Raw genomic sequence first — 14,928 nt, forward strand, 5'->3', positions numbered from 1 at the left:
CTGCAAGGATGCACAGCCCTGCCACCCCCTCCAGCTCACGTCCAGCTGCCAGGTCCAAGCACAGCCACAGGGCGTCCCGTGGCCAACGTGCTCGGGAAAGGCCCATGAAGACATCACTCAACCCACTCCCCATCAGAGGAGCTGGACCTTGTCCGAATTGGGTCTCACCTGCCACTTTGAGGGTGCTCTGGGCCGTGTGGGTGATGGGGGAGGTCACGGCCACCGGAGGAGTCTTGCCCTTCTTGAAGGAGCCCGGAGTGCCCAGGCTGACAGGCTTCTTCAGCTCACTGCCCTTGGGCCCCTCCTCGCCACCCTCCGAGGGCTCCCGCCGCCACTTGGAGGAGCCGTGCTCCATCTTGAGGCTGCTGCTATCGTAGTCCAGCTTCTTGAGCACCTTGTCCTCACCCTCGCCGTACCAGCTCAGCCCGCTCTCTGCCAGCGAGCGCTTCTCCGAGTCCGTGCGCAGCTGTGGGCAGAGCAGAGTTAGGGGCACTCCTGGCACCCACCCCAAACCCATCCCCAGGGAGCACCAGCCAGCTGGGAGAGGGATGCACCAGACACCCTGTGCAGTGCCTCAGTTTCCCCACGCCAGCACCCTCCATCCCCTCTTTCCCGTAGAGGTGGCAGCACCAAGCCAGGGTTGGTGCCAGGAAGGGTCTGGGTGCCGCAGGCACCTACCGCTATGGCTGAGTTCCTGCGTGAGGCGGTGGGGGTGGAGGGCAGGGAGTTGAGTGAGGAGCTGGCGTTGAACTCCTCCGAGCTGAGGTTGTCAGAGGCATCGCTGAGGCCGCTGCTGATGGAGCTGCTCTCATCCCAGCTGCAAGGGCAGACACAGCGTCAGACCCCCCTGCCCAGCGGGTCCTGCCACCCGTGGTATTTCCCTGTTCCAGGGGCTGCCGCAAACGTCAGCTCCCAGTAGCGCCCGCTGCAGGGCCACGGCAGGGAGCTGGCACTCGGCGGCTGTGGCTGGCTCCAGCCCAGCCTGGTGAAGGCTCGGTGCCCCGCTGGCACACAAGCCCCAGTGACCCCGCATTTCCCCAGTAAGGCCCCTGTGAGGGTTTTCTGGGGATGGAGGGTACCTGCCCAGCACAGGGAGGTCAGCACCCACGCCAGCAGGGCTGGCAGCACCGCAGTTGGCACCAAGCCCCCTGAGACCTGCCCCACCAAGAGGGTCAGGAGGATTGCCGGAAAGGGCAGGGACCAGCTGGAGCAAACAAACCAGCCGCCCTGCAGCATCCACCCTTCCTCGGGGGGCCCCCACCCACCGCCTCGCCGCACTCTGCTCCCCCCTCTCCAGCACCCAGCATCCACAGCGGGCACAGGCAGCAGGTACAGGCACCGCTGCTATGCCAGGGCGGCTGCTCCATGCCAGGGGCTCAGTGGACCATGCACAAACCCATCTTCAGGGCCGTCAGTCAGCACCGCACCAGGGCGGCAGCTGCCTGAGCACCCCATGGGCCCAGCCGGCTCCGCAGCACGGGGCCGTGCCCACGGCAATCCGGCACAGACGGGCACAGAGCATTTTCCAGCAGGATGAGCACAGCCCCTTTCAGGTCAGCAGCTGAGTAGGTCAGCGAGGCCCTGCAGCCTCCGAGGGGGCTGCGAGAGGCTGGGGGTGACAAGCAGCGGCGTAGGAAAGGGGAGCAGAGCCGGGGGGCTGCGGCCAGCCCCAGTCCCTGCCAGAGATGCCTGTTCCCCGACACTGGGGCCACAGAGGTGCAGGAGTAGCCCAGCAAGCACCAGAGCCCCAGTAGGTGGTGAAGCCACTTAGCGTTACCCAACTGACACTCTGACCCTGGCTGAGCTGGGGACGGGACTGCGTGGCCTGGCAGAGGAGAGGGTGCCTGCTGGGCACCTCCACCAACCAGGGTGCCAGGGCACAAGCAACAGCCACCCCCACCCCGCGATGCCCAAACCCCAGGACGGAGCAATGCAGGCAGCTCCAGCACCCTCCAACCACCCCACGTACCCTGCTCTTCTCAGACATTGGGGACTGGCCAGAGCCAGGATAGACACAGCCCCCTGCGTCCCCGTGGCAGCTTTTGGGACAGAGCCCCGCAGGCACTGCTGCCCAGGAAGGGATTTAATTATGACCACGTGCCCGGGGTTTGCTGCTGGGCTGCCCGGCTCCAAGCATCTCCCACCACCAGCACCTGTGCTGGGGGTGACTTCCCACCAGGGCAGAAATTCCCACCCCAGAGCATGAAGCAAAGCTCCTCTCCCAGGCTGGCATCACCCTTACAGCAGGCAGCGCTGGGAGCGAGGCAGGGCTTTGGTGAGCTGCATGCTGCGGGCACGTGGCTGTGGCCAAACACGGTGCTGGGTCTCTTCACCTTGGCTTTCGTGGCCCAGCAGGGCAAACCCCAAATGCTCTCCCAGCCTCGCATGGGAAGCCCCTGCGGCCGTGGCCCCAGGCACCTGGGAGCCCCGGTGAAACAGGCACAGGGTCGGGGATGAACCGGGGCAGGAGGTGACCCCAGATCCTCCTTAGCAACCCCATGCCAAGAAAGGGCAACACAGAAGGTCACAGGTGACATCCCAAAAACCCTCAAGCCATGGGGTGAGTCCTGGGAGCCAGCTGCCCACTGTGGGGCATCTCTGGCTCTCTTATGGGGCACATGGCTGGCACACTGAGGGGTCCCCAAAACTGGCATGCGTATGCTGTAGCCGGCACAGCAAGGAAAGCCTCAACTCAGGCTGCACCGCAGCACTGACAGCCCCTCGGCAAACACAAACTCTCGGAGCACGGCCGAGCCCTGGCACCCCGGTCCCTGCCGGCTGAGGCTACCCGAGTGCCTCCCACAGACCTCAAATGGGGGGCAGCCGTGCCGCAGCATCACGCTGGGGTCAAAACTCAATTCCTGCTTTGTGCTCCAGCCCCTCCATCTTACGCAGAGCAATTCCCCACCTCCCTTCAGCCGGCACCACACCAAACCCACCCTGAAGGCAGCGATGTGCCGGGACACCCGCAAGCCCTGCACCCCTCGGCCCACACCAGCTCCCAGGGAAGGGATGCTCAAGGACAGCGGTGGCAGCGAGGCGGGGGCTGCGGCAGCGTGACCGTCCTGCTGCGCTCCCCGGCACCGGCCGGGCGAGCGGGAACCCGCCACCGGCCGGAATGGTCCCGACACGGCCCCGGTGATGCACACCCCGACCCCGACCCGAGGAGACGGCTGCACCCCGGAGGGAGCACGGGATGGACCCGGCCCACGGCCGCGGTGCGAGGGGCTGCGTGGGGATGCTCCGCTGCCGGCCCCGCCGCACCCTGCGTCGGAGGCCGCCAGTCGGGCACGCAGCCCGGCAGCCCGGTGCCCGCCCCGCCCCGGCGGGGTCAGCTCCGCCGGCCGGGGGTACCGGAGCCCCGGGAGCCCCGCGGGGGCTCGGCCCGGCCGCGCTGCAGGTGCGAGGCGGGGGCCGGGGCGGGGGGGCTCGTCCCGCTCCCGGGCCCGGGGGAGCCGCCCCGATGCTGCGGTGCCGGGCGGGGCCGCGCTGCCCGGGCCCCCCCGCGCCCCCTTCCCCCCCGCGGCGCGGCCGAGACAAAGCACCGCCCGCGGAGCGGCCCCGGGGCGCGGGGCTTTGTCTGCCGGGGCCGGGCTCCGGCCGCCCGCCCGCAGCGCGCCCGCCCCGCCCCGCTCGGTGCCGGTACCGGTGCCGGTGCGGTGCCCGTGCCCGTACCCGTGCCCGTGCCCGTACCTGCTGGCCAGCCGCGGGGCGCGGCGCGGCCTCCCTGCCCGCAGCATGGTGCTGCCCGCGGCAGCGCGGCCCCGCCGGGCGCAGGCGGGAGGGGCGGCGGCGGGACCGCCCCGCGCTGCCCGCGCCTTAAAGCGGCAGCGGCCCGGCCCGGCCCGGCTTCCCCCCGCCGCTGCCCCCGAGCCCCGCCCCGACCCCCGCCGGGATGGGCCCGGGGTCCCGGCTCCAGCCCCGCCGGTCCCAGTGCCCCCCCCCCAGCTCATAGCCCCACGGCCATGTCCCCACATCCAGCTCCAGTGCCCCCCAGTCCAGCCCGTGACCCCCACCCCTGTCCCTGTTGCCCCCCCAGCCTCAGCCCAACATCCCCCCAGTCTCAGCCCGGGGCCCCCCAGCTGCCCCCAGAGCCCCCGAGCGCACACTCACGTCCCCACAGGCAGCACCAGTGCCCCCCAGTCCAGCCCACGATGTGGCACCAGTGCCTCCCAGGCCGCCCCTCAACCTGGCCTCAGGGCCCCCCAAGCCCCCTGCCCGAAGGCACCACCTCCCGCTGTGGGTCCCGCGGGGGGCTCTGCCCCTGCCCAGCCCTGCGGGGTGCGGGGACGGCTGCTCCCAGCAGCCCCAGCTCCTGCGAGGGTACCGACGGCTGCACCGCTCTGCGCTTCATCGACCAAAAAACCTATTTCTGTCCTTCTTTCTTTCTCTCGCATCAGAGCAGGAGCTGCGCCCCAGGGCAGGGTCCTCGCCGGGACGGTGACACCGGGGACACCTTCACCAGCCCGGCCGCGGCAGGCAGAGAGGGTTAACTGCAGCCTTGGCAAAACAGACCCAGTCCCTGCGGGCTGGGAAATAAGTAATTCCTTCCTCGCGCCTTCCTCGGCCAAGCAACGGCCACGGCAACGCCTCTTGGCTCCCTTCTCACCGCGCAGCCCCGTCGCTCAGCTGCACGGTGCTTGCCCCAGCAAGGCGAGGCGAGGTGCTGCAGCACGGCCCGGCAGGGAGGGCCAGGGACGCACGACTTCGGTGCCCGACCATCCCCGTCCCCACCGATCAGGCCCTGCCTGCACCCACCATCACCACAGCAGCTCTCAGCCCTTGGCCAGAGCTCACGGCCGGGAGGCCGGCGGTGACACCGCCCCGGCGTGGTGTGGTACCTCCCGCAGGCAGCCAGCCCTGCTGTGGGGTGATGGCCCCATGTCGGTGTGCGCCAATGGGTGCGGCAGCACGGCCCGTCCAGGATCACATCCCCGCAGTCTCTCTGGCCTGGCACGATGCCGGATGCCGTCCCCTCCCACCCCTCCTTCTGGCCAGCTGCCCCAGCCCCACCACGGCTGGCTCGGGCAGTGCTCGGAGGAGCAGCTCTGGCTTTCGCTGGGCCCAAATCTGGACTCAGAGGGAGCCAGCCCAGCATGACAGCCATCAGGAAAGGCAGATTCGACCCCATCGGAGCCGTGAGTCTGGTGGAAGACGATGGTGGAGCATCGCTGTTGGCCACAGCAGCCCCATCACGGTGGCACACGCACACACTCGTGCAATGCCCCACCGGCACCCTTCACACCCCCAGCCCATTTCTCACAGCAGCTGCTTTTGGAGCCGGAGAGTTCGAAGCCTCCCTGCTTCACCCGTCTCACACCGGCACAGACACCCGCCCGCGCGCCAGACAGACCCGCTGGCACCAGCCGGGGCTCCCGGCACTTGCGTCCCTGCCAGGCTGGTGATGCCGAATCCCCACCGCCCACCCCAAGTCCACCCCGGATTAAAGCGAGCCCCTCTTGGTCTGCCCTGGCCCTTTCCTCCTGCTCCGCCCTGGTCGCTGCAGGGGAGGAAATACGGGGCTTGCACTGGGGGGTGTCCACACCCCACATCTGTGGGTCGCTGGCACCGAGGGGGCCCTGTGGACGTGCCCCATCACAGCCTCGTCCTGCTCTGGCAGGACCGGTGAGCAAAGCACAGGCACAGCCGGGGCTCTTCCCTCCCTCCCTTTCTCCACTTAATGGGGCAGAAAAAACAATTAGCTTCATAAATCACCATCGAGGGGGTTGGGGACTGCCTGCAGGCAGGGGTGGCTCTGCTTCCCCCTCACATCCATCTCAGGAACCACCTCAGGGCATCACGACACCCATAACCCCCTCCCAGACTCCCTTAGGATCCCCACAGCCCCCTGCACACCCCCCATGCCCCTTTAACAGCCCCAGGTCCCCCCAACACTCCTTGAGAATGCTGCAGACTCACTTAGGACTCCCCAGATTTCTCTAAGTTCTCCCCAGACCCCTTCTAAACCCCTGTGTACACCCCAGTACCCCTCCAAACCCCCAGGTACTCCCCCAGATAGCATCAGCTTCCACCACCAGCTGGGCCACCCTGACCCTGGTGCTTCCCGCTTGCACTTTGGGTACCGGGATCTAGTACCCTTCACCGAAGCCGTACTCAGAGGAAGAGGGGGCTGCAGAGACCTTGCAGATGGGGAAACTGAGGCAGGGAAGGGGTCTGACTCACCCGAGCTCACCCAGCAGAAGAGGATCAGCATCACATCCCAGCAGCTGGTCTAGTCCCCTGTCCTCCAGGCAGCACTGCCTCTGGTCCCCCAGCCCCTCAGGTCCCCGAGGGGTGCAGGGACTCCCCCCACGGGGACCCAGAGTGTCCGTGGCCCCCGCAAGGGGGGACCTGTGGCCAGGCTGCGCCTCCGCTCCAGCTCTGCGCTGCCGACTGCAGTAATAGCAGGGTCCGATTTCCCCAAGGCAGCGAGGCCGATGCCGTGGGGGTGTCAGCCAGCGCTCACCCGCCTGCAGCAATGAGATCAGCCGCAGACCCCAACCACACGCCTGGCCGCCATGCCAGTGGGGCTGCTGAGCTCAGCCAGCCCCGCTGCGGGGGGGACAACGCAGGGTCACCCCTCTGACCCCCCCGAGCGGCGGAAACCCCAGAGGACCCCTCTGACCCCCCCGAGCGGCGGAAACCCCAGAGGAAGTGTGTCCCTGTGCGGGGATCTCCGGCTGTTTCGGGAAGGGTGACATACGAAGCCTCGCCTGGGGCCACCACGGCACAACGGCGGGCTGCAGCAGCCGCGTGCGGCGGTCAGAGCGTCCCAGGGCAGCGCCGGCATGGGGGAGCGGCGTGACTCAGCCCGCTTGCGAAATTCCTATTTTTCCCGTTGTCTGGATGAGCCAGTGGCCTCGGACACCTACACCCGCAGCGGCCGGGCCCCTTCGCAGGCAGCTGGGTAGCACGTGGCAAGTGGCAAAGCCAGGTCTTGAGCTCCCCAGCCGGCAAGCAGGCAGGCAGCCGGGTTTGGGGGGCAGATCCCCCTGAGCAGCTCCCCCCCGGGGCATGTGGGTGTGCGACGTCCAGCCCTGGGCTCAGCTCTGCTCCGTGTCTGTGCCCAGCTCCATCAGTGAGCCGTGGAGGCCAGCAGCTTCCCAAATCCTGGGCATGCGCTGGCCCCCAGGTGCCCTGCAGCCCCTGAGCCCTGCAACCCCGGGATCCCCTTCCCAAAACACATCCCATGCGGCCGCTGACACAGGAGCGCGGCCCGGGCAGCCCCAGGGGTCTGGGGTCACCACTGGGTGCCTTGAGCCAAACCCCAAAATAAGAAGCCGGCTAGAATGCAGTGCAGAAGAAGGGCACTTTGATGGTGTGGCGCCCAGCGGGGTTTTGGGGCCCCTTTCTGGGACTGTCCCCCAGCTGGAGGGAGGAACCCCGCCGAGCCCCGGCACGCGGCGCAGTGCAGCAAATATTTATCCAACACCACTTCCCTGGCCGTTCCCCCCCTGCCCCCCTCAGCCGGCCGGGCTGGGGCCCCACACACACGCCGGGCCACGTGCGGGGCCACGGCTGTGCCCCGCGGGATGTCCCCACCGAGAAATGACTTCACGGGCTCGCCGGGACGGCGGCGAGGGGTCAGGCTGGACCGGCCAAAGCTGAGCAAGGGGCGTTTGAGGAAAAGGAGCAGAGCGCCAGCGCCAATCCTGCTCGGAGCAGGAGAGGACGGCGGCCGCTCCCCCGCCGCTCTCGGGGAGCGGAGCCAAACATCTGCTCCCGCCTCCGGGCTGCACCGAGCTCAAGTAGCTGCTAGGAAGCCGGAGCCAGGCCAGCCGGAGCGCGGTGGGTGCCAGCCCGAGAGCATCCCTCCCGGCGGAATGCTGCTGGCAGCCCCCAGCCCCGCCGGAGGGGACCACAGGCTCTGCAGCGCCCAGCTGCCAGCAACACCATCGCGGTGGGACGGGATGGTGCCCGGGGTGTACTGTGAGCTGGATGCGTGTGCTGATCCCCAAGACGCATGGCACCCCGCGGTCCCGATGCCAAAGGCTGCTGCCATGGCTCCATTTCATGCCCATGAACAGAGGCAGGGCAGTACCCGACTCACGACGGTGCAGATGCTGCCACCACTGTGGTGGGATGCAATGCTACCTCCCTTTCCACCCCCAACAAAAAACGAGGCCCAAAAGGACACCCCCAAATCACAGCGGTCCTGGGATCACACAAGGACTTCCCCAGAGCATTGAAAGCCCCAGGGGATTTCAACGTGCACAGCCTTGGGGATCAGCTTCAGAGTGATGCCTGCATGCCCAAGGCCCTGCAGTGCAGACGGATCATCAGTGCTCCCACAGCCACCGCAGCGAGAAGACGCTGACTCAGCAGCCAGCCCCGCTCACTCCCTCGCCGCTCTCCTGGCCCTGTGCTTGGGGATGGCAGGATCGGGCCTGGTAGCACCCGTGCTCTGCCAGAGGGGCAGGATGAGTCCAGCCTGGGCATCCCCATGGGATTCTGCCACCGCGGGGTATCTGAGCAGCTCCCAAGGAAAGAGCCAGCTTGTCCCAATTTGTCCCTAGAGATCTCACCTGGAGAGCTGCCCGACCCACAAGCACCATCTCGGGATGCACACCTGAGCTGAGGTTTCATGTCCCCATAGGTCACCTTGCATACCAGAGCAAGGGAGAGGTGCTCCTCCTCTGCACCCCACAAACCCCACGGAGAGTGGCTCTGCCCTGCCACAACCTGGGTACGCCCTGCCCTGATCCGCTCACAGCCAGCAAGGTGGACCAAGGGAAACTGAGGCACAGCCAAGGCCAGACAGCAGGTCCCTTCAACCCCCAGGCCGTGCCCTGCGCTGCCCCGCAGCATGAGGCACACCACGGGGAGGTGCTCAGACCCTGCTGAGCCCTTCACACTGGGCACGGTGGCCTGATGGGCCCCTGCGGGGACATCCAGAGCGCCCCAGCGCCCTCGCAGCGGCATCACCATTTGTGGGGAAGCAGCTGGGGAACGGGCTGGCTGATGAAGGGTCTGACAAAAGGAGGGTGGCGGAAAGGACGACATCATGCAGAGTGCTCTCCAAGCCCAGGAGACGTGGTGGAGCGGGGCAAAGCAGGGACTAGCCGACACTCTTGTCATGCCCCCAGGCCGGAATCCTGTCCTGCATGGGAGGGGCAAAGCCCCATGGCCCCAGGCAGGCAGGGCTGGGGTGCAGGAGCCAGCGCACCCCACCAGCTCCCGACCGCAGCAAGCCCTCGCAGCATGCCGCTCGCTCACTGCGTCCCGGATGGCCCCAGGGAACACCCGGGGGTGATGCACGCTCACCCGCTCCTGCGCCATCACCCAGGACCTGCCAGAGTTGCTGACATCAGGTCCCTGAGCACACACAGCACGGGGGGAGACGCACGAACAGGCAGCCGCCCTACACTGCCAGGTGAACAGCAGCTCCACGTGGAGGAGGTGGCACTGCTTGGACACGCAGGATGTGGCCGGGACGAAACCAGGCAAAACCTGGCTTGAACATCCCCACTTGGGTGCTCTCCACCTCCTCCTCGCTGCCTGATTCACACGCAGGTCTGCACACGAAAGCGCCCATGCTGCTGCATCGCAGCCCCAGTGCTGCGCTGTGGCCGTACAGCCACGGAGGTCCCTCAGCAGTGAGTGGCCATGCGTTGGTGGACCTCCCGGTGAGGTGACCTTGGTGGGGTGACCTCCAGGGTCCAGGAAAGGCTGGATCCCCAGCCTGGCCAGGGTGGAAAAGCATCACTGGCAGCACTGCACCCCTCCAGGGGCAGGGAACAGCGAGCAGCATGCTGAGCGGTGTGGGATGGAAACGTGAGTCGACAGAGGCCAAGGAAGGGAGCAAAGATCTTTCTGTGCCAGGAAACAGCCCAGGGGTTGGTGCTGCCCCTGCCTGCGCCCTGCCCATGCCCCAAGCACAGCCAGGACAGGGCAGGAGAGCAGCACCATCCCAGCGAACGCTGCCGTGTTAAGAAGAGCTCGCTGCCTGCATCAGGCCCATCAGACACCACGGTGCCGGCAGCAGCTTGGGCACATCGCAGCAGGGCTGCTCCCAGCCCAGGCTGTGCCGGGTCCCCGCCAGCCGAGGGCTGCCCTGCTGCACAGCATGAGGAAGATATGGTGACACCAGGAACAAAAGAAGGGCCTTCCTGCCAAACAGGGAGGGCAAAGCCAGAGCTTTCCACCCCCCAAAACGAGCAGCAGGTTGCTGGTGGAGGGGAGCCGTGAGTGCTGGCCCGACAGATGCAGGCAGGTGGGCATGGCCGGGCAAGGAGCCAGGATGCCGGCACATTTGGCTGACACAGAAACACTTCTGGGCACTGGGGTGTCCCCAGCTGATCCCTGCTCTCACCATCACACCTGATCATCCCACCCCCTCCCTGAGCTGGGCCCTGGGACCCCCACTGCCTTCTCGGCTGGGCTCACCCCAACCACCACCCTGCCGAATTCACCCCGATGCCCCCACGGACAGTCCCCACGCCCCTCGCCTACCTCAGCCCTCTCTCCTTCCAGGCTGCTTCCCCAGCAAGCCATGGGGATGCCGGGTCCCATCCCACGGCCCCACACGTCTCCAAGGGGGATGTGCCACTGCGTCCTCGGAGCTGGCTCTGACCTACTGCCCTACAAGCCTGGGTGTGCGCCGGCGCGGTGCAGGGAGGCGCTGGCCCGGCGGCCCGGGCTCGGGGGCTGATGGCCCCATCTGCAGCACTCGGCTCCTGCCCGGTGCATTAGCAGCACGGGGAGATGGGGCCTGGGGCAGTATTTGCTTTCTAGGTCAGAGCCAGCCGAGGAGGCTGGATGGGGGGCTGCGCTGGATGAGTGCTCCCCGCTGGCAAGGCAGCTCCTCGGCCCAGCCGTCTCTGGGGAGGAGGGGATGCCCCTGCTCCCCTTCCCTGGCTCTGCACCCAGCGCCAAGGCTCCTGGACAGGGAAGCCCACCGTCCCCCAGCACCCAGCCAGGGACGTCCCCTGGGGACAGAGGCCCTGCCATGCTGCCCGCTCTAGGGGACCCCCCCCCAAGTCCTGCTGTGGGGCCATGGAAGATGGAGCTGTGACTAGGTCACTGCACGGCCCTGTGTGCCAGCAACATCCCAGTGATGTGGCTGATCCCCAGGACATGTCTCTGCAGATAAGAGGGTCCTGTGCTGCCCCGGCTGCCCTCCTGCGCCCACACCTGGGGAGGGGTACCCAGCACAGAGCACCCAGCACAGAGCACCCAGTCTGTCTCTGCGCCCACCGGCAGGACACCAGGGATTTCCCTCAGGGCACATCCGGGGCATCACGCTGGGGACCCTGCGCAGGAACAGGGACTGCGGCACCCGGCCGTGGCAGTGCCAGCCCAGCTCGCCATGGCTCTGAAAGCCTCACCCGCACCAGGGGACTGTGGTGCTGCCAGGGCCTCGCAGGAGACTCAGCCACACAGGGCTCCATCCCCAAAGCTTGGCCCTTTCCGGGAGGAAAAGCAGACCCTGGCTGGGGCCGTGTGCAGGGCTGAGCCTGGGGAGGGTCCCGTCAGGGCTGACCCTGCCCGCACTCTCCTTGCTCAGTGGCTGATGGAGACAAAGTGATGCTCCGGCTCGCCCCTTGCAGCACTTCCTCCACAGCCAAGGGCACCCCAAGGTTATCTGCCTGCACAAACAGCTCCAAGAAGAGACAAGAAGGGAGACGGGGAGCAGTGGAGCCCTTCATGCCCACAGCCAGACCTGCTGTGGCCCCAGTCATCCAGGGCAGCCCAAAGCCACCCCATTGCCCATCACACCCTGCGGTCCAGTGGCTGGCGGCAGAAGGCAGTGATGTGCCACCTCTGGCTGCCAAGCAACGGGCTACAGTCTCCAGGAGGGGTCCACGCTGAGCCAGCACAAGGCACCCCTGTTCACAAGCACAGGGCAGCCACCCAGGGTCACCCCACGTGCCTGTGGGGAGGACGGGTCTGACGCCCGCGGTGCTGTGGACACTCTCGCCCCCGAGCTGGAGCATTGCAGGGGCAGAGGCCAGCACAGGCACCCCTCAGTGTGTGTCCCTTCCAACTGTAACATGTACCTCCGGGCCACGTCTAGGGAGCACTGGCCCCCAGGATGGGTGTGAAGCCATGGGCTGTGCTCTATCCTGCAACGAGCTGACGTGACTACGGCCACCCCAGGAGGGCCGGAGAAACACTGTCAGGAGGCCAAAGACCTCCTCCTGCTCTGGGACAACTCAAATGTCGGAGTTATTTATTTTCTCCTGTGCTGAAACAGGAAACCTCCAACATGCTGAGACCTTGGACCCTTGCCAGAGCCAGGGGCACCTCAACAGCGCAGCAGGAGCTGGACGCATCTGGAAAGAAAATGCGAGCCCTGGAAAGAAAATGCAAGCCCTGGGTGTGCTGAGTTGTGCCCACCTGGCAGGAGATGCCCCTGGCCCTGCGGGTGGAGGGATGGAGGCTGACGGGGCTCCCAGAAGGAGGGGACCCTGCTCAGCCACGCACCCTGCTCCACCACGGTGCCACCCATCAGCAATGACACCTCGGTGCCTGGTTCTTGCTGGGGTGCTGAGACCTGACCCAGCCGGTCCCACCATGGGCCACCAGCACTCCTGGCTGGACACAGGACGTCCCTGCAGTGCCAGGGTCAGAGGCAGCAGCTCAGATCCACTGGTGTAAACTGGGAGAGCACTTCTGAAAGCAGCAGTATTTACACCAGCAGGGCTCTAGCTCAGGGCTCCCGCAGCCACACACCATGCGCTTTTCCCAGCACCCTGCTCTGGGAACACCCAGATCAAGCCAGACACTTCCCACACGCTGGGAGAACAGCACGCCCCAGCTCAGGGGCTCGCTGGCCCCAAGAAGCCCCAGCTGGCCCAGCACCACCAGCACTGCAAGGGCTACACTGCCTCGCCGATGGGAAAGCATCTCCTAGGATGTGGGGACACGATCCACCCAGTCAGATTGGCCGTGATCTATGTCCTCCTCCCTCCGTCCCTGCTGCACCTGGTGTCCCTCCACCGCTGGCCAAACAGGAGACGGTGAAACCTCCAGGACAGCCCCGGTCTGGGCATGAGCCCCGGCGCAGGCACTTACCCTGTGGTGATGTCATCATCCTCTGTCAGCGTCTTCCCCATCAGATCGCTGTCGCTCATGTAGCCCGACTTCAGCTCCACGTCATCAGTGTCCAGTGCCTCCACCAGCTCCAGGCGGGAGATGTGGCTTAGCTTGCTGGGGCTGCGCATGGGCATGGTGTGCGAGTAGTGCGCCCGCTCGCCGTGCATGTACCAGCTGGGGGTGCCCTCGGAGCGGCAGGTCCCCCCGACTGACGGTGCATCCCCTGCCTGCAGGCGCGGGCTTGACTGCCCGTAGCGCCAGGACAGCGGGGAGGAGCGGTTGGACAGGCTGGAGACGCTCCGGGGATTGGCTTCATCGCTGTCGTAGCAGGTCATCTCCAAGGAGCTGCAAGGACAGGGTGCAGGGCGGGGTTAGGGCACAGCACGGCAAGCAGCGCAGGTCTGTGGCCTGCCTCACCCCCCTCAAACGGGGCTGCAAGTGCTCAGAAAACAAAACTGCCCATTTTGAGGCAGCCGGGCAAGGCCAGAGGCTCCCAGGAGTGTGGGCACAGGGACGCTGTCCTGACCCTCTCCATCTCAGCTGGCAGGGGATGGTCCCCTCCTGCCCTGCCTGGTGCCAGCACAGCGTCCCACGCTCCAGGACCCACTGGGACATCCACACTGCCTGCACCCACCGGCGTCTGGTGGTGCCTGTTTCTCCCCAGGGACTGTGGAGCGGGACGTGGGGTGTGATGGGGAGGTCTGTGCCTCCCTACAGCCCCAACCACCCCACAGAGGCGATGCTCCCTGCACGGCCCAATCCAGCCACCTCGGTGCAGGGGCTGGGGATGTCACCAGGGCTGGCTGCAAACACGCTGTGGGAGAGGGATCCATACCTCTCTGGAGACCAGTCCTGGCCTCAACCTGAGTTGTGCTGAACCCCACTAACAGGGAGTCTTTAGTGGAAAGCCCAGATATGCTCACCCGTGCCCGGGCTGCTCTCCCTCTTCCCCCACCAGCATTTCAATGCCTGCACCCCAATATCACCCCAGATCCAGGATATGATGAATTGGGATGGTGGCACACTGATCCCAGGGGACGTGGCAGTGGCCCATGCCAGGAAGTGGGGGCTGGATGCCGAGGGGCAAACCAGGGACTGGGACCCTGCATCAGCATCCCATGCTGAACCCCTGCAGAGTGAACCTCCACATCTGAGCAGGAGGGGACACCCCGAAACAGGGCTGCCTGTCCCCATGGGGCTGCCTGCAAGCGTGCTGCTCTGCAGCCAGCCCAGAGCCTGCAAGTGCATCAGGAACGGCGAGTTCAGTTACTCCTCGCACCCCTCGGGGTGTATTTTGGGGAAATGGCATGTCAGGGAGTGATGCTGAGACTAAATTTAGACATCAAAAATTATTACTTCTTGGAGCAGCTACTCGGGAACCCACAGCCCTCAACTTGGCTCCAAACGTTACTATCAGCGAGCTATTCCCTAGCTTGGATTAAACGTTCCTTCAGGAGCACCAAAAGCCAAAGCCTGGCTGCAGTATTGAATTTAAAACAGGGAACTACATAAAAAACTAGGAAGTTTGTTAAAGTGGAACTAAAAGGGGCAGCTAAAAGGGTTGTTTTTGTCAGCAGCACAAAGGCTATTTAAGGATGTTCTGCCGGTGGCTCGGAGCAGATGCAAACCACGTCTCCAAGCAGGACTTCAGCAAGCCCCCGAGGAAGCTCGTGCAGCCCTGCAGCCGGGTGCAAAAGGCTGCCAGAAGTACGATGACGTCTTTCAGGAACAAAGCTGCGTCCTAGCGAGCAAACAGCAAAGGCTGAGCCCCCAGCCGCTGGATGGAAGAACACAGTGAAGAGAACAAGAGAAATTTGAGGAATAGTTTGTGGAAGGAATAAAGAGAGAGCCTGAAGCTGCTACAGGGACACCGGTGATGTGGGGCACATC

The 14,928-nt window shown here is 65.9% G+C and overlaps 1 protein-coding gene across 8 annotated transcripts in view; it reads right to left on the minus strand.

Annotated features, from left to right (window-relative positions):
* The window catches only part of NAV1 (neuron navigator 1), a 78,734-nt gene that overhangs the window by 15,751 nt on the left and 48,055 nt on the right, over positions 1–14,928 (minus strand). For 7 of the 8 annotated variants that reach the window (XM_075521992.1, XM_075521991.1, XM_075521989.1 and 4 more), the window contains 3 exons: positions 13,018–13,383; positions 679–817; positions 169–466 (listed from right to left, as the gene is read on the minus strand). In XM_075521992.1, the coding sequence (XP_075378107.1) occupies positions 169–466; positions 679–817; positions 13,018–13,383 (803 nt within the window). Of the gene's footprint in view, positions 1–168; positions 467–678; positions 818–3,693; positions 3,801–13,017; positions 13,384–14,928 lie in introns of those variants that run through there. The other variant, XM_075521996.1, reaches the window with a different exon arrangement.

Source organism: Mycteria americana, chromosome 20, assembly GCF_035582795.1.
Source record: "Mycteria americana isolate JAX WOST 10 ecotype Jacksonville Zoo and Gardens chromosome 20, USCA_MyAme_1.0, whole genome shotgun sequence".
In the NCBI taxonomy this organism is placed as follows: Eukaryota; Metazoa; Chordata; class Aves; order Ciconiiformes; family Ciconiidae; genus Mycteria; species Mycteria americana.